The sequence below is a fragment of the Scyliorhinus canicula genome, chromosome 8 (genome assembly GCF_902713615.1).
Source record: "Scyliorhinus canicula chromosome 8, sScyCan1.1, whole genome shotgun sequence".
Classification (NCBI taxonomy): Eukaryota; Metazoa; Chordata; class Chondrichthyes; order Carcharhiniformes; family Scyliorhinidae; genus Scyliorhinus; species Scyliorhinus canicula.
In genome coordinates, this window is record NC_052153.1 from 73,337,660 (window position 1) to 73,357,429 (window position 19,770).

The window sequence follows — 19,770 nt, forward strand, 5'->3', positions numbered from 1 at the left end:
GGGGTAAATGTTTGTATGGAAAAACTCTTTCAATAAAAATTATTTTAAAAAAAACATAAGCACTCAAGGCAAAGCAGATACTAAATAGTGATTGCAGCTGAGCTGGGAAAGTTATTGAAGACATGGAATAAGTTCAGAGGAGACTTTTTGTAGATTGGTAGAGAAAAGCTAACAAATCAGATTCACAGAATTATTACAGTGCAAAAAGCAGAGGACTTTTAGAAAAGGGTACAAGATAGTGATCAAGCCAGTTGAAAGCTTTATACCAAAAATGGAGTTAGGGAGAAGTGGGGATAGGGGTGGTGGAGGGATACAAAAGAGGTTGAGCAGGAAGTAAATATTATGTACAATAGGATATAGGGCTTAAGCAAATTGCAAAGTGGGACATAACTGTGGAGAAGTTGCAAATATAACTCTAAACATTCAAATGTATATATATGGATTGGCATTTTATTTTTTAAAAGATGACCAATCCACGACAGAAGTACAAAATACTTTAGTTTGCAGAATATAAATGTTTTCTCCAAGAATTGGTAACCTTTTAAACCAGCCAGAATCTTATGTAAATTTCTTATGATGCCACACAGAGATTTCAGCTTAAAGTCAGTGAAATGAGTAGTCATCAATGATATTCAGAAATGACTGAAACCAGAAAAATACTTGCTTCCAACTTACTTTGTAGTAATTCTCCTCAGAGTTTATGGCCTTCGACAGGCCAAAGTCACTGATTTTAGCATAATGCTGAGTTACAAGGAGAACATTCCTTGCAGCCAAATCCCTGTGAACATAGTTCTTTTCTTCCAAGTACTTCATACCCATGGACACTTGATGTACTAATTCAACTATGTTGGTCATGCTAACATCTCTGAAAATGTAAGACATTTTTATTAAAATGTTGTTTGAGGAGAAGCTAAAACAAAATATCTTCCATCAAAGAATTGCATATATTACAAGGACTACAGCGTTCGGATCCTCACAGCAGATTTTCCTACTTGTGCACCTCAGATTTTGTACTTTTATTGCAAGTTTCTTGTTTTCCATTTTGTGGAGGCCAACAAGGGCAGGGGTGATATATTAGGGGAACATGGTGCAGAACCACATGCAGGCAACAGAGCTTTGGATGTGCTGATGTTTTATTAATGTTGGAAAGTATGATGTCAGACAGGAGAACGTGTTGAACAGGGAGGCGACAAAGGCAGGGATGAGGGGAGCCATATTATGGAGGTGGAATTTGGCTCAGTTTTTGGGGTGAGCTCTGAGTTGAGCAGGAGGTCAAGATTAAAAGCAGTCTTTTTCAGCCTGAAACATTGCTGAGATAGGCCATGGATTTGGCAGGGAGCAGTGCTTGTTGCGGGGCCCAAGGATGATTGCCTCAGCCTTCCAGCTATTCAGATGGAGGAAATTGTTGCTCATCCAAGACTGGGGACATGATCTAACCAAAAGATTTCTAAGTGTCATTTCAGGCGGGTTTGGCTGGGAGTTTCTCCCCAGCTCTGTCAGCGAATTCCCCACTGCTATCTCAACACACTTAGTCACCTTTTTGGGCCCTGGGGGTCTTTCGCACCTATCCAGCCCACTTTTCATCACCCCGTGTGGAGTTTGCACATTCTTCCAGTGTCTGCATGGGTCTCACCCCCACAACCCAAAAAGGATGTGCAGGGTCGGTGAATTGGCCATGCTAAATTGCCCCTTAATTAGAAAAAAAAAGAATTGGGTACTCTAATAAAAGTAATTATTTTAATCACTGAGGAGCTGAACTCGCTGCCCAGAATGGCTCCTCAAAGTTTGGGCCACCATTTTAAAAGGGTACCCTGATCTCACCCATCAGCAATGTCACCCCCACATATATGGGCATGACCCCCCAGATACATGGGCATGAGCCCCCCCGTCCTCATCCCAAGTGAGGACGCCCTGCTATGGGGTCACTGAGGCCATCCCCATTTTAGGCCTTCCCACAATCCCTTTCAGCCGCCCCCTCCCCCTCAGGGCCAAGACTGTAGTGATCCTTACATGGGTATGTACAGAAGGGGCTGATGGGTAATGGAAAGACCACCAGGGGGCAGCACTGGCGTGTATAAAGGTGGAACGCAGACAGCCCTCCCCCTCTTTGGCTGATGTGACTGAGGAGAACAGGAACAGAAATTTAGCTCAGGGCTGCTAGTGTGGTCAGGCCTATTTGCAGAGCATAACAAAGTTGTAACTATTTTACTAGTGCAGTTCTTTAAGTTGTATTGCTCAATAAACCTTCTATCAAACTTTTGGACGACTTAGAGCCTTCTTCCAGAGCGTCTACTGTAACTGAGTTGAGTAGCACAGATTACCATCTCTACAGGTAACAAAAGAATGACAATTTAAGATAAGGGTGGCTCATGTTGAGTTTGGTGAAACTCTATCACCCGCTGACCCACACATGTAGGTCCTCAATTTTTGGCACCAGATAACGATCCAGACGAGACGTTGAGTTGATGGTCATTTTATAATCTCCGCAGAGGCGGATGGAACCATTAGGTTTCATAACCAGTACGACCGGCGCAGCCCAATCTGCAAATTGCACAGGCAGATGATTCCCAACTGCTCCAAACAGTTCAGTTCTGCATCGACCTTTGGTTTCAAAGCTCAGGGAACGGGGCAGGCCCGTAAATAGTGGGTGCGATTCTCCGGACTCACGACGGTTCGGAGAATAGCGGGCGTCGGAAATTTTTACGGCGACGCTGTTCCGACGCCCTCCCGCTATTCTCCGAACCCCGCAAAATGTCGGAGTCGCCATTCCCGACAAACGCCTCCTTCCCGCCCCTGACACGACCAGAATCGCCACTGATAGCCCCCCCAGCTATTCACCGGCCCAGATGGGCCGAAGTCCCGACGTCATGGCGCCCTGTTTGCACGTCGTGAAACACACCTGCTTTTTAAATTCGTCAACCAGTCGGCCTGGCTGACGACAGCTTGGAGGAGGTCAGGGCACCACTCTGCGCACCGCTCAGCGCACCGCTCGAGTCTGGCCACAACGGGGAAGGCATCCCTGAGAACGGGAGGGGGTCCAGAGCGGGGGGAGTGGGGGCGACGGGGGAGGCAGTGGGGGCGACGGGGGAGGCAGTGGGGGAGACGGAGGGGGCAGTGGGGGAGACGGAGGGGGGCAGTGGGGGAGACGGAGGGGGCAGTGGGGGAGACGGAGGGGGCAGTGGGGGAGACGGAGGGGGCAGTGGGGGAGACGGAGGGGGCAGTGGGGGAGACGGAGGGGGCAGTGGGGGAGACGGAGGGGGCAGTGCGGGAGACGGAGGGGGCAGTGGGGGAGATGGAGGGGGCAGTGGGGGGCGACGGGGGAGGCAGTGGGGGAGACGGAGGGGGCAGTGGGGGAGACGGAGGGGGCAGTGGGGGAGACGGAGGGGGCAGTGGGGGAGACGGAGGGGGCAGTGGGGGAGACGGGGGAGGCAGTGGGGGAGACGGAGGGGGCAGTGGGGGAGACGGAGGGGCAGTGGGGGAGACGGAGGGGGCAGTGGGGGAGACGGAGGGGGCAGTGGGGGAGACGGAGGGGGCAGTGGGGGGCGACGGGGGAGGCAGTGGGGGGCGACGGGGAGGCAGTGGGGGGCGACGGGGGGGGGGGGTTAGGTAGAGCGTGAGCCGTCCAACCCCGGTTACAAAATGTCTGCCACCATGCCATGGCGTGCCGGTCACGAGGACACGGCCGCTGGTTGCCCTGTTGCTTACGGCCACAGGCCACTGACGCACCCGTGAGGAGGCCATAGTTTACTGGCCGTTGGATGCAGAAAGTGACCAGGGGTTAGGCTGCCCGCGTGTCAGCAGCGCGACCAGGCCACCGGGACACACTGGTATCCCATGGCAGGCGGCTGCCGAGGTGTCGACTAACCTCCGTCTAACATGTCCCGTTTCTCTGCCCCCCCCCCCCCCCCCCCCCCCCCACCCTTCTGTAGGTTAGCACGATGCATGCGAACAGAACGGCGATGTTCTGCGCAGTGGTTGGGGCCGCTCTACTGGATTTGGAGATGCAGCAGCATCCACACCCACAACCCGCAGTGGATGCAGGGCCAGCTGCAGCAGCAGAGGGAAGGGCCGAGGAGTTGCCAGTCGTCGAGCAGCATGGGGGGGGGGGGAGGAGGAGGAGGAGGAGGAGGAGGAGGAAGAGGAAGAGGAGAGAGTGAGGGTGCAGCCACGGCGCCAGAGGCGACGACCAAAGCCGAGGGTGTACCGTGTCCGGGTCTCTTTCCTAACAATGACGGACATCACCTGCAGGAGAAGACTCCGGCTGAGTAGGCAGACGGTGATACATATCTGCCAACTCCTGTCGCACCTCGCCCCACGTGGAACGGGGGGAGGACACGCGATCCCGGTTGCCATCAAGGTGACGGTCACTCTGAACTTCTATGCTACCGGCTCCTTCCAGTCTCCGAGCGGGGACGACTCTGGGATCTCCCAGTCATCGGTGCACAGGTGCATCCGGGATGTGACCGACGCCCTCTATGCCATCGCGGACCGCTACATCACCTTTCCCGAGGACCAAGCAAGTCAAGACTCACGAGCTCGTGGATTTGCCAGTGTGGCCGGGATACCGAGGGTTCAGGGGTCAATCGACTGTGTTCACGTCCCCATGCGCCCGCCTGCTGTGGACAAGGAAGTGTTCACAAACAGAAGGGGGACATACTCCATTAATGTCCAGGTGGTATGCGACCCCCACATGAGGATCATGAACGTCTGTGCAAGGTTCCCAGGGAGTGTGCATGACTCCTACATACTGGCGCAGTCGTTCATACCTGCGATGTTTGAGGGACGTCCCCCCCCGGCTGAGGGGCTGGTTGCTAGGCGACAGGGGTTATCCGCTGAGGTCTTGGCTGATGACGCCTATACGGAGGCCTCAGACCAATGCGGAAACACGATACAACGAGGCCCATGCAGCAACCAGGGGTGTGGTGGAGCGCTGCCTTGGCCTCTTGAAGATGAGATTCAGGTGCCTGGACCGCTCCGGAGGGGCCCTGCAGTACCAGGCCGACAGGGTCGCTCGCATTGTAGTGGTCTGCTGTGCGCTGCACAACATCGCGATGCAGAGGGTAGATGACCTGCTGCAGGAGGCGGAGGGAGAAGCTAGTGGCAGTGGTGCCAGCACAGAGGAGGAGGAGGAGGAGGAGGAGGAGGAGGAGGAGGAGGAGGCGAGGGAGGCGGAGGAGGAGGAGGAGGCTGGCGGAGTGGCGGGCGCAGAACGCAGACACGACCCAGGTGCTGGTGATGTCCAGGAGGCGGCACGACGGACCCGGCAAGGACGGCGGGCACGCGACGCCCTGGTGGCAGCACGGTTCACGCATCGCATGTGACGTCCCCGATGAACACCAAACCACCACCTGCATCGCTAGTCATGCAGAGGGTCACCACACAACTGCCACCACCACAACCCCCCCCCCCCCCCCTCTCAGTGTACACTGCTCCACTTCGACATCACGCTTATCACTGGGTCCAGACGGTATGGCACAATATTGATGGCTGTGTCAGTGGGTGTGATCAGTGCCATGTGGAATGATGACAGCCCGCTCTGCGAAGAGCTGTGAGCTCAGAATCGTTAGAGAGAGTCTGACCCATGGCAATAGCTGAACCATCCACCTTGGTGGCCACTGAGTTCGTCACTGACACTCCATCACGTGCCCGCGTGGGCTAGCTGTGGGAGGGGGTAGGGGCAGGGACTGCACACCCGGCACCGAGGTTTCACCACCCGTCAACCCCAGCGACACTCGGTCACCATCACGATTCCTGTGGCTGTGGAACAATCACACGGTATTACAAGTAAGGTGGAACAGTGCGTTTAATATTAACAATTATTTACAGGTGCCCTAGCCCCTACAACTAAACTGTGCCCTTCACCCGTGCCAACTTACTCAGTGTCTATCTTAGTTGCCTTACGGGCCCTACCACTACGTCTAAGTGACTCCCCAGATGATACAGCAGGAGTGGAGGAGGATTGCTGTGAATCGCCCCCCTCGACTCGTTTCTCCTTGGCTAAGCGTTTCCTGGGGCGACCCGGCCTTGATGGGCCAGGCTGCTCTGCGGGCGTCTCGGGTGACATTGTGCCACCCTGCTCTGCCTGCTGCCCACCCGATGCACCAGGGATGGGACGGGGGGAGGCCGAGAATTCCGGGACGTCCCGTGATGGCCTTAATGGGACGGACCCCGAAACCGCCTCCTCCCTCGGGGAGCCCGGTGGCCCCCGGGCCTCACTTTGGGACAGAGGTGCGAGCGGGGAGGTGCCCCGTCGCACCACCGACACCTGGCGCTGCCAGTCCTGGAGGCCTGCAACGGTATCCACCAGGATCCGAAGGTTTGCAGAGACGGAGTCCAGGGAGTTAGACATTCCCACCAGGGACTGTGCGACCTCAACCTGTGTGTGCACGACGCCATCCAGCACATGTGTCAGGCGGTTGATGGTCTCCGCGACCGACTGCTGGGACTGTGCTATCGACTGCTGGGACTGTGCTATCGACTGCTGGGACTGTGCCATGGCGTGCTGCGACTGGGCCATGACCTGCTGAGACTCGGCCATGGCCCGCAGGGTGCCGGCAATGTCGTTTTGGCTCTGGCACATTGCTGCCTTTGAGAGGGCAACCCTGTCCAGGGCCGAGGATGACGCGTGCGCATTAACCCCAACGTCTTGCATAACCTGATCCATTGCCTCCACCGCGGATGCCACCCGTGCGGTGTCGGACTGGGTCTCTGCCATGAGCGGCACCACTCCCTGCTCTTGGACGCGGTTCGACTCCTCTAACAGCGTCTGCAGAGTCTGGAAGGAAGCCCTCCTCCCGTCATTGTTTCCCTGGGTTTCCTGAGGCATCGGCTGTGCGGGTGGGTTGATAAACTCCAGGAACTCAGAAAACGTCTGGGAGCCAGCTGCATCCTGGGCCTGGTCTGGCCTCCGCGAGTCCGGGCCCTCTGTTGCTCCGACCTCCACCTGCTGTACCTGCTCAGCTGTGATGTGCCAACCAGACTGTGCCCCAGGAGACTCATCACTAAATAGGCCCGCCGGGGTGTGTGTCTCTGGGATGATGGATGTGGTGGGAGAAAGCAGTGCCGCAAGCCCGACGCTCTCAATGTTTAGGGCCTCCTCCAGGGTGTGGGGCTGCTCAGCGTCAGGAGGGTTGTCCCTGGCCATTTCTGGTGGTTGTGGACTTCGAACCCTCTGTGCGTCCTGGTCCGCAGATTGGGTTGGGGCGGATGGGGCTGCCCGCTGATCGGGCACCCTCTGTTGTGAGGCCCCGGGTGAGGTGGCGGCAGATTCCTGTCTCCGTCTGGAGGCAGACGGCCCTGGTCGTTCGGCATCACGTCCTAGGGAAGAGAATGAGACGGGTTATTTCGATTTGCTCGGCAGGCCGCTGGACGGTCCCAGTGGGCAGGGTGTGTGAAGGGACAGAGGATGGGGGAGGTGTCCCAGTGGGCAGGGTGTGTGAAGGGACAGAGGATGGGGGAGGGGTGAATGTTTGTCAGGGAGGGTTGTCTCACTTGCTGCAGTTCCGCCAACCTCGCATAGCGCGATATCGCGGGTGGCAGACCCCCCAACAAGGTCCACGGCCCTCTGTTCAAAGGTGCTGAGGGGGTGCAGGTTGGGCGAATCCCCTCCAGTCTTGTGCCGCTCACGGTGGTTGTGAGCGGCCTTGGCCTATTGGGGGAGGGAACATAGGTAGATCATTACAAAACGGAAGGTATCAGCAGTCCATTCAGATACTGGCACAGTTTGGGGGGGTCAAGTTGTCATAAGACGATTGCATCTCTCCTCGGGGCCAGAGCGCTGGGTCTGCGACAACGTTGTGAACCATCCTCAAATAACTCTGCCCCAATCCCCCTCCCCCCCCTCCCGTGCCGGGGGGGGGGGGGGTGCTTAAGTTAAGGGGGAGGGATGGTAGTGACTAGGGGGCACCCTCATGGCACTTACCCTGGCAGACCTGGTGAGGTCGTGTAGCTTCTTCCTACATTGCTCAGCTGAGCGAGGGGTCTGCCCCACAGCACTGACGGCAGCAGCCACGTCACGCCAGGCCTGGCGTACCGCGCTGGCAGGTTGGCGATGCCCTCTCCGCGGGCGGATGATGCCCCTCCTCTGCTCCACGGCATCGAGCAGCGCCTCGACGTCAGCATCAACAAAGCGAGGAGCAGCTCTCCTTGGCTCCGACATCCTGCCCGACAGATTCTGTGGTCGCCCGCGCCTTTTTACGGCGTCGGGCGGCGTCACGTGGGCGTGATCGTGTCATCGCCGCGTTCCGTCGTCATCACGCACGTAATTGAAGCGGACGCGCTACTAGCCCATTTCCAGGAAGTGAATCCGTCGGGAAATGAAGCCTTCGCGACCGTCATAAAACGCTCCCGATTTTTACGACGGTTTTAAGATTTTCTGCGGGTGCGGAGAATTTCGCCCAGCATGCTTGGGCCTATGGATTTACTGATTTCTCCTGATGGTACCGAGACCTTCCTGGAATACCCTTGGGAAATGTGCTAAAACTGCGTACGGCCCATCGCGGTACATCCGGCATACTTGCTGCTAGTCCACCCAGAGACCTTTCAGCCAGCCACGCCCCAGCAAATTTGAGCCTAGATCTTTTACTACTACCAGTGGTAAGTTCGCCAACTGAGCTCAGTATTCAACGGGGACTTCGGAGGTGCCTGTGATCTGCAATGGCTCCCCCAAAGACGTCTCCAGCCGAGCATCGGTACCACATAATGCCAAGACGCGTATCCCTGAGCGAATTTGGTCATATGTGCTGCGGCTGATCACAGAAACCACAGCTCCATATCAAGCTCCATTCGCATTGGGAACCCGTTGATCCGGTCTGTCACTTGGATAGGCGCCACCCATGGTGCTGAAATGCAGCAAAAGGCGGTGGGCCTCTTCCGGCTCATCGTCGACAAAATGCGTCCACCTTCTGGGACGGGCATCAGGGTGGCAGCGGCGGGTGGGTGTAATTTCTCGGTGATGTCTGCCCCTGCGACGCCCCCTGGTGTCGGCATGTTAACCCCGTGCAGGAAAATGTTGTCGTCAGTCCTGGTCACCCGGAGTGAGCCCCCAGTGATGGGAGTCCAGAACTGCAGCATGGCAGAGGGGCGCTCGGCGCCCTATTGGGTGTTCTAGGTTTAGGACAGCCATTCCTCGGAATTCCTTAACCTTGTGTTCTGCGCCCTCTGGGGCAAAGCTATTTGGTCGCTTTCGTCGGGTCCAGATTCGTTTCACCCAATAAACGATCCTGGGTTGGACCATCTCATATCCCGCAAACCAAACAGTCTCTGAGTGCGGCAGATCATGTCAGGCCGAATTCACAGAACTCGGTGAGTTTTTGCAAACAGCCCAGAAATTCCGTTATGGTGTGCCCAGGCGTTGAAAAGCCCTCTAGGAATGAAAACGATGAACAATCAGCAGCGGATTTGTGTCTAAATGGCTGCCGACCAGTGTAACGAGCACCGCAAACTTTCAGGTGTCAGGTGACTCAGGAAAAGTTAAACTTTTGATAATGCTGTAAGTCTCTGTGCCACAAACAACAAGGATCACCATCTGTCTCTCGTTCCCGACTATGTTATCAGATGAAAAAGGTAGAGCATTTGCTTTAATTTCTGGGTTCAATCCCCCATCTCGGCGGAGAACGCCTCTAGCTTACTGATGAGTGGCATATCTATTGCCTGCATGGAGGTATCCTGAGGTCTAATCGAGGTGGGCCTGGTCCGGAGGAAATGCACCTCCTGCAGCTCCACTTAAGCACTGTTGCCAGTGTAAACTCTCAGGCAAGCGATCACTTGGAAGCAATGACAATAGAATGTTTTCATTTATTCTCCTTACTATTTACACCTCCTACTCTCCAAAGCGTCTCCCGCACCCAGCCAACACCCGGGCCGGGGTGCTTATATCCCAGCAGTTCTAGGAAAGGAGGGTAGCCCCCCCCCCCCCTCCTCATCTGGGTAAATTGTACTCAGGTGAGGCCACAGGGACTCTGAGGTTGCAGATCCCTGGGCCTCCTGTAGGGTTAGAATTGGTCTTAAAGGAGGAAAGAAATATAGCGAGGTTCGGACACTCCAGAGCTTAGGGGCTAAGCAGCTGAAGATACAACACCAATAGTCCTGTGATTAAAATCGATGGTGATCAAGGTGCCACAAATAGCTTGGGGGTTTGTGGATCTGGAGGTGATCACAGAAATAGATAACCCGTGGAGGGATTTGGAAACAAGGATGAGCATTTTAAAATTCAGGCATTGCTTAACTGGGAGCCAATGTAGGTCAGTGGGCACAGGGGTAATAATACTTCGTTGGAACATAGTGAAAATGTAACGTGGTGAGATTAAAGAGGTGGCAACAAAGTTTTGAATGACTGCAGGTTTATCGAGGCCGATAATGGGAGGCAAGCCAGGTGTGTGTTGGATTGTCAAGGCTACAAGGAACAAACACATGGGTAAGGGATTCAGCTGCGGATGAGCAGAGGCAGAGGTGGGTTTGGGTGATTTTCCTGAGTTGGAAATAGGTGATCTTTGATGGACCATCAATTCACACAAGTCGAGTTGTAGAAGAGAACAGTGTTTTTAATAAGCTAAGAAGTATGCCTGCCTGCTGTTGTTCCCGCACTGAGAGCTGGCCACAGGTCTGCCAATTATATACCATCAACTGAGGGGCGGAGCCTCAGGCGGAGCCAACAGAAGCATCAACACAACAACAGTAAGTAACAGTGAATAAGAACAACAGTGAACATATATACAGTGGTAGATAACAGTCGGACAAATAATGAATAACGGTGTATATATATATATATATATAGTAGCAATACGTGGTTCACCACAGTCTTAGTGATGGCATGGATCTGTTATTCAGACCCTACCTCAGGGTCAAATATGACACCAGAGGTGCAAACAGCCTAATTCAGCCTCATACAATTGTCAGGGAGAGGGAAGGGCTTGGAGGCCAGGAAACAGAGTTTGTGTAGGGGTCTGAAGACAATGGCTTCAGTCATCCCAATGTTTAATTAGAAAAAACATTCTTCACCTCCAGTATTGGATTTTGGATGAATGGTCTGACAATTTAACAACATTGGAGTTGTCAAGTGAAGTTATGGCCTGTTAAAGACATCTTACAAGGAACTTACAAGTTAACTTATTTAACAGTCTCCTGTGCAGCACCTTGTCAAAGGCCTTCTGGAAATCTAAATAAATCGCGTCCACTGGTTCTCCTTTGTTTCGAAGGATGAGGGTGGATCTTATTGAAACTTACAGGATACCACGAGGCCTGGATAGAGTGGATGTGGAGAGGATGTTTCCACTTGTAGGAAAAACTAGAACCAGAGGACTCAGACTAAAGGGGTGATTCTTTAAAACAGAGATGAGGAGGAATTTCTTCAGAGAGGATGGTTAACTCTTTGCCACAGAAAGCTGTGGAGGCCAAATCACTGAGTGTCTCTAAGACAGAGATAGATAGGTTCTTGGTTAATAAGGGGATCAGGGGTCATGGGAAGAAGGCAGGAGAATGGGGATGAGAAAATACCTGCCATGATTGAATGGCGGAACAGACTTGATGGGTCGAGTGGCCTAATTCTGCTCCTATGTTTATGGTCGTAACTTTTATTATATTATATGGCCTGTTTTTGCACTGCATGATACATTCAGGATTTGTGCGTGAACGTGCCCCTACAAAGTTTAGAGGGAACATTGCTTCTGATTCAAAAACTAATTCTACTGGGTCAGTAATTCTCCAGGCTATTCAGCAGTAACATTCCTTACATCAAACAAATATAAAAGGGTTTGGCATTCACTTTGAGAATCATTTGATTCAGATTTAGAAGCAGAGTCATCTAGATTAACCATATCAACATTTTAGATGTGTGAAAGCTGTACTTGAATATGTGATTGAAACCTTCACACTGGCAACATTGCAGGCAAATACTTGAGTGGTTTGTCATAAACTGAGGCAGCACAAGCTACAAAGAAAACTGGAACTCACTTGTGAGCCTGCAGAAATTTGTTCAGCTGGCCTTGCTCTGCGAGTTCCATCACCAGCATCAAACACTCCAATTCACATATGCCAATCATGCGGACAATGTAAGGGTTATCAAGCTGATGCATGAAGTTTGCCTCTTTCATCAGCTCATCTTTGACCGCAGGATCATTACTCTTCAACACTTTTACTGCTACACTTATATTTTTCCTGTTAAAACAAATCAAAAAATCAATGGGATGAATTTTAACTTGCAAAAGCACATTGGCTTAGGAGCAGGTGGTGAGGTGGGGGCGGATTAAAAGGATGGAAAGTAACAATGTGTTAGAAAGCCAGTTCTGACCCATCAACTTCCACATTTAGCTGCAGTAAGGTTGGCCATGAGCAAACATCTTGGAAATGGTAGGTTGCCAATTTTGATCGAGTTGCTCTCCATAAACCAATGATGCTAATAATGACATTATTAAGCTAATGCAATGCTGCAATTCTTTCTTAGTCATAAGAAAATACTTTAAAATAATTTATTACCTAATGTAATAAATTGTTGGATTAAACTCTACTTAGTGCGCATATGCTTTATTTGTTAGTTTAATTTGCAGAGTAGGCATCTGACAGATCTTGAGAACAAAGTAATTCAGTAATGGCCCTTGCGATAGCTAAAATATAATAACCATTAGGAAACTGAGAAATCTATTATTTTGCATTCTTTGTATTTTGTCTCATGTCAGTGTGTTTCATCTAACACAGAAATACTTACTTCCTCATTTTGTAGATTCCTTTCTTTACTGTACCAAAGTTTCCAGACCCAAGCTCCTTTTCTTCCAATATAAGGCAATCATTTTTCAAGTATAATGTCTTTTCCTGCAACTCATCAGGGTCGGCATATGGACTTTCATAGACATTGGTGTCCATAGGCATGGCATCTCTTCGCGTACCTGCAACATGGCAGAGATGTGTTCAATGCTGACTGTTATGTGATTCAATGTAATGTATCCCAATTGCAGCTATTAGTTTGGCATGAAGAGCATTTTTCCAGAAGAGTGATTTGACAGCACCAGGTTATATTGCTCGCATGCTGTACATTCTATGTTTTAATTATTGGGACAACCAGTGAAATTTCTAATGTTAAAAAGCTGATTGGATAGTTGACTGCATGAATGACTTTTTTTGGTGGACTCTCCAAATCACTTGTCATGATTTCATCAGAAAGGTTAGGTAACTGTGGGTCTTCTAGTGAGGTTACGATGGACAATCAGGAGAACCCACGCGGAAATTTCACCCCAACAAACCAAGTTTGTTAAGTATCAAAAATGTCTTGCTGGTTCAAGTCACCATTTGACTATCATTTCTGTGGATAAAACAGAAACATTACAGGCAGGTAACCTCCTAGCCTTTACTTATTTTTTTAACTATTTGTTTGCCAAGCATTAGACAATACCATGGTGTGTATTCTCCATTAAATACCGGGCAACCAGTTAGTAGAGGTGCAGACTAGACCAGACATATTTCCCCATGTTTGCAAGGGCTGCAATAGGGGTTGGGAGGGGGGTGGGGGAGGGGGGGGGGGGGGCTGGTAGAGGGGGGGAGGGGGGTGTATGGGAAGAAAAAACAGTGGGGGGCCTTTTTTGAGCCCGCATTAGCCGGTGAGAAAGGGTGAAAAATTCAGTGCGGATTGGAAAACACGATTCTCTCTGGTGAGATTGGGATTTCCAATTATCTTTACCACATGCCTGCGGCTTGATGAAAAATCCCCCAGAGAAGACCGCGAACCTCATTTTAACACATTATAATATCATTAGCGAACCCTCACTCCAGGACTTCCCCACTCACTGAATATTTATTCATTGCTGTCATGTCATCATGCCAGAGTGATTTACAACAGCTGCATAAAAATGAGAACGTGGCAACCTCGCTTGCGAAAGGGGATTTTGGAGGTGAGCATTCAGGTTGCATCGCCATCCAGGGTGCCAGTCACAGAGGGGCCAGAGAGTCTGTGGGGGATCCAGCAAGATTAAATTCGGAGCTGGGGGGTGAGGAGGGGGTGGGCAAGTGTTGAGCCTCAGCATCTTGGGAGGTGTGGTTGTTCGCAGGACTGAGCTGCCGTTCATGTCTGTGAGCCCCTAGGTTTAAAGGGGTCTGGTGGCTGGTCTGCAGGCAGTGCTAACCGTGTCCCTCCTTGCTGGACTTGGTGATATAACCGCTGAGGGATTGCCCTTCCAGAGTGCCAGCCCGAAAGTGGGTGGGAGCAGGTGTATCCAGAGGGGACAACTGAGATTCTTGGGTGGGGACCCAAGAGAGGCCAGGTTGCATGGGCAGAGTGGAGGGCTCTGTGGAATGTTTTCCAGCTTCATGAGGCCTGAGACCCTCACACAGGGAGGAGGATGACTGCAGTGAGAGTGAACCCTCACACTCAGGCTGCACTGTGAAGCCAGAGGGTACGAGCTGTCTGGAAGTTCAAGGCCACTGATTATAGGGGCCAGACTGTCAAGATTATAGGGGCCAGACTGTCAGTTTCTGGGTGACTGACTGTTCCAGTTGGAAGTCTTGTTTAATCTGCAGCCCATGTGTGTATTTAGTTTAATAACATTATCAGAATACAGTACAAGAAGGACACCAAACACACGGCACGCCAGAACATATTTACCACCTCCACCCCCCCCCCCCCGATCTGCATCAGCGGAAAGCCACACCAGCACACCCCACCAGAATAGGCCACTCCAACGCGGAGCAGAGAGAAAATTGGCACCCAATTTTTAACCTTTTTAAGCTTTGTGATTTGCTTTTTGTCTAAGGCAGTTTCCCTTTAAGAGGCTGTTCCTTTAACTTGCACATCAGTTTATTTGATTTAGTTTGCTTGGTGTTTTGTGTTCATCAACATTGTTAGAAGCATTGCCCCGAAGCATTGAATTCCATGGCTCATATGCATGTCTACATAACAGAGCGGTGACACAGATGTGTCTCCCAATGCAAGGCATTATGGTAAAGTGTCTCATAAACACCCGATTCAACGTGATGGCGGATGGGGGGCATCGTGTAGGTCCCCCATGAGGTTGGAACGTTGGTCCATTGAATGCACTCGACTATCCTAACACCTCATGCTTGGGGGGAGTTAGGGACTGCTGAGATTCCAAGAGTCAATGTACTTCATTCAGATGGAGGTCAGAAGAACAACGACGGACAAGTGGCTGTTTTGTGACAAGGGTGGGAGTGAGGTTTAGTGGAAAAGCACACACACAGGGGGAAGCGCATGGGTGGATGTCCCAAATGCTGAGAGGGCTGAGGGTCAGGGCACTGTCTGGAATCCTCATCGCTCACTTTGATGTTCTCTTCCTTTCAATTTATGATTCTCGAGAATCATGGCGCCAGTCGAGTAGGCAATTCTATTGATTGTGATCAACCACAGCAGCAGCAACATGATCATCCAGGAGGGCCACAGATGGTGGAGCATTGGAGGAGACTATGTCGGCCAAAGGAATTCAGGTGTTGAACTTCCTACTTCCAGATGTCAGAGCTCCAGTGCTGGAGAAGACTGCATCTGTCCCAGGGATGGTGGGCCGCTTGTGTAGGTGATGCAAGAGTTGGCACCACATTGACTGGGAGATCACCCAGTGCCTGTGGCTCTTAAAGCTACTGTCACTCTGAACTTCCATCCAGCGGCTCATTTCAGGGCAGAGGTGGTGACCTGTGCAGCATATCCCAGTCAGCCGCACACAAGTAAATAAGGGAGGTCAGAGATGCACATCACTTGGACTGGAACCAGGCGATCCAGGATGCCAGGGCCATGGGCTTCGCACTCATAACAGGCATGGCCCAGGTACAGGGTGTCATTGACGCCCCATGTGGCTCTGCGGTGGTGGCACCATTTATGAACCGCAAGGGATAGTCCCTCAATGTCTAGATCGTCTGTGACTACACGATGCACATCATGCAGGTGTGTGCCCATTTCCCAGGAAGCATCCATTATAGTTACATCTCGCAGCACTCACACGTCCCAGCTGTCTTTGAGGGAGAACAGTGGCGGGAGGAATGGCTCCTTGGGGACAAAAGGAGTACCCACTCAGGAGGTGGCTGAGGACGGAAACATCCGCTGACACAAGTTACAATGAGTTTCACGTGTCAACGAGCACGCTGGTCGAGCAGACAATCTGACTGCTCAATACATGGTCAGGGAGAGCCCACCAGTACAGCCCCCAGAAGGAATCACACATCATTATGGCTGGCTGCGCTCTGCACAACCTGGCACTGCAGCGGAGAGAGCAGCTGGACCAGGAGGAGCTGGAGGTGTGCCACATCTCCTCGTGTGAGGAGGAGGTCAAAGAGGGCGGCGAAGGCCAACACACGGAGGAGGAGGAGGAAGGACCTCAGGCAATGACCAGGTCCCGAATGGGGCACAGATTTAGGGATGCCCTCGTAGCATCTCAGTCTGCAAATGGCCAGGAGTAGGGAGTAAGGAACTCTCCCACCACTGAGTCAATATCAATTCACTAATGTGATGCCTGCAGGAGGCCATTATTATGGTTCCACATCAGTGTGCAGGGCACTAAAATCAATGGTTGCACGCTGCAGGAGAATGTGATAACTTGCATTGAGTACAGAGTGATTCTCCTCTCGTCCTCAATGATATGTCTGACTCCCGGCTAACAGAGAGCTGAATCCATCCTGCCACTGACTGGCTCATCGTGAGGTTCAGATGGGATGACAAATCTCAGCTACGACTGCTCCCTCCGAGGTCAGGGGTCAAGGGTCCTAGTGTTTTCTCCACCTTATGTACGAGGTAGACAGGCTCTCAACATTCTATCAGCCCTTGGCAACCTCATCACTCGAGAAACGTGGCAGACATGAGAGACATGAGCGTTGATATTGTGGCGCGGTGGGGGGGGAGAAGCGGGTGTTACCTTCCATGGACAGGAAGTTATGGGAGGGGTGGTTGCTGGGGTGACCTCACGCCAGCAGTAACGCGTCGTTACTGTGTCGCCAGTGCGGGAGGTGGGGAGATATAGCACTGCCATTCTCAAACTTCACAAGGTTGAAGCACTGAGTGTGTGCTGGGTGAACAAAGTGATGTTCAATACAGAGCTATATTACAATGGTGACTTATCTCTATTAGTGCCGAGGTTCACCTGTGCCAACAATATGCCCATAGTTTGTTACTGTTCCTCACCCTCCCGCACATCTATGTATATCCCAAGAATCTACAGCTGAGGTTGAGGTGGCCTGATGCCTTCCACCCCCTCTTGCCCGAGATGACCATGATGGGCATCCCCTGGATTTGTTGGACCTTGAGAATCAGGGCTTACCTTTGGGCTGCACAGCTGTTGCAGTGCTGCCATCCTCGGTCTCCGGGGCTGGAGGTATGGCACTCAAAGGTGGGGGGGGGGGGGGGAGCATCAGGTGGGCTGGACATCCCCAAGGCCTCCTGGGCAGAAAGCCCAGGACTGTGCTCCTGCCGATCCTCTTTTTTTCGGGTGCTCAGGGGCCCCAGGCTCCTCCAGGGGATAGAGGGGCAGCTGGAGTGAGATCCAGAAGCCCCACCACCCTCTGGTGCTGACACCCGCGGATTCCGACAAGTGGCCCTGCATTATGGAGCTCATGTCCTCAGCCATGGAGTTCATAAGTTTAACCATCGAGCAGACAACCCCCCCCACCCCCCACCATGGAGTGCATGTCTCGCCACTGCGACGATGCCACCCCTGCAGTGTTGCCATTATTGCGTTGGAGTGACGGCACAATCACCTTGGACAGAAGGTGATTAGACTCCTCCAGTGGGTCTTGCAGTCCGAAGAAGGGTGCTGTCACCCCTTCCTGCTGCTCGCAACTCTGCCTTTGAAGTTACAGCAGCTCAGGAGCATATCATCGGCCAGAGGCTCAGGTGAGTCCTGGACACCGGCATCCGTCTGAGTGATGGCTTCCTGGGACATTCCCTACTTGCTTTACTTGAAGAAAGAGTGGAATTAACAATCCCATGATCCCAATTTCAACTCTGCACAAGCGGTTGGGTTTTGAATGAGCTAAAATCCCATCCTCTTTGATTAATCCCATCCTCTTTGTCTAATGCCATCCTCTTTGTCTAATCCCATCCTCTTTGTCTAATCCCATCCTCTTTGTATAATCCCCCATCCTCTTTGTCTAAACCCCCACCCTCTTTGTCTAATCCCCATCCTTTTCGTCTAATCCCATCCTCTTTGTCTAATCCCATCCTCTTTGTCTAATCCCCCACCCTCTGTCTAATCCCCATCCTTTTCGTCTAATCCCATCCTCTTTGTCTAATACCCCATCCTCTTTGTCTAATCCCCCATCCTCTTTGTCTAATCCCATCCTCTGTGTCTAATGCCCCACCCTCTTTGTCTAATCCCATCCTCTTTGTCTAATCCCCCGTCCTCTTTGTCTAATCCCCCATCCTCTTTGTCTAATCCCCCATCCTCTTTGTCTAATCCCCCATCCTCTTTGTCTAATCCCCCATCCTCTTTGTCTAATCCCATCCTCTTTGTATAATCCCCCATCCTCTTTGTCTAATCCCCATCCTTTTCGTCTAATCCCATCCTCTTTGTCTAATCCCCCATCCTCTTTGTCTAATCCCATCCTCTTTGTCTAATCCCATCCTCTGTGTCTAATCCCCCACCCTCTTTGTCTAATCCCATTATCTGTGTCTAATCCCCCACCCTCTTTGTCTAATCCCATCCTCTTTGTCTAATCCCATCCTCTTTGTCTAATCCCACCCTCTTTGTCTAATCCCATCCTCTTTGTCTAATCCCATCCTCTTTGTCTAATCACATCCTCTTTGTCTAATCCCCCATCCTTTTCGTCTAATCCCATCCTCTTTGTCTAATCCCCCATCCTCTTTGTCTAATCCCATCCTCTGTGTCTAATCCCCCACCCTCTTTGTCTAATCCCATCCTCTTTGTCTAATCCCATCCTCTGTGTCTAATCCCCCACCCTCTTTGTCTAATCCCATCCTCTTTGTCTAATCCCATCCTCTTTGTCTAATTCCATCCTCTTTGTCTAATCCCATCCTCTTTGTCTAATCCCCCACCCTCTTTGTCTAATCCCATCCTCTTTGTCTAATGTCATCCTCTTTGCCTAATCCCCCATCCTCTTTGTCTAATCCCATCCTCTTTGTCTAATCCCATCCTCTTTGTCTAATCCCCCACCCTCTATGTCTAATCCCATCATCTGTGTCTAATCTCATCCTCTTTGTCTAATGCCATCCTCTTTGTCTAATCCCATCCTCTTTGTCTAATCCCCCATCCTCTTTGTCTAATCCCCCATCCTCTTTGTCTAATCCCCCATCCTCTTTGTCTAATCCCATCCTCTTTGTCTAATCCCTCATCCTCTTTGTATAATCCCCCATCCTCTCTGTCTAATCTCATCCTCTTTGTCTAATCCCCCACCCTCTTTGTCTAATCCTATCCTCTGTGTCTAAACTCATCCTCTTTGTCTAATCCCATCCTCTTTGTATAATCCCCATCCTCTGTGTCTAATCCCCCATCATCTTGTCTAATCCCACCCTCTTTGCCTAATCCCAACCTCTTTGTCTAATCCCCCATCCTCTTTGTCTAATTTCCCACCCTCTTTGTCTAATCCCATCCTCTTTGTCTAATCCCCCATCCTCTTTGTCTAATCCCATCCTCTTTGTCTAATCCCATCCTCTTTGTCTAATCCCATCCTCTGTGTCTAATCCCCCATCCTCTTTGTCTAACCCCCCATCCTTTTCGTCTAATCCCATCCTCTTTGTCTAATCCCCCATCCTCTTTGTCTAATTCCATCCTCTTTGTTTAATCCCATCCTCTTTGTCTAATCCCATCCTCTGTGTCTAATCCCCCACCCTCT

At 51.5% G+C, this 19,770-nt stretch overlaps 1 protein-coding gene across 6 annotated transcripts in view; it reads right to left on the reverse strand.

Annotated features, from left to right (window-relative positions):
• Nucleotides 1-19,770, reverse strand: part of syk (spleen tyrosine kinase) — a 205,442-nt gene that overhangs the window by 15,331 nt on the left and 170,341 nt on the right. For all 6 annotated transcript variants that reach the window (XM_038804732.1, XM_038804731.1, XM_038804730.1 and 3 more), the window contains 3 exons: nucleotides 12,701-12,878; nucleotides 11,950-12,153; nucleotides 676-865 (listed from right to left, as the gene is read on the reverse strand). In XM_038804732.1, the coding sequence (XP_038660660.1) occupies nucleotides 676-865; nucleotides 11,950-12,153; nucleotides 12,701-12,878 (572 nt within the window). The remainder of the gene's footprint in view (nucleotides 1-675; nucleotides 866-11,949; nucleotides 12,154-12,700; nucleotides 12,879-19,770) is intronic.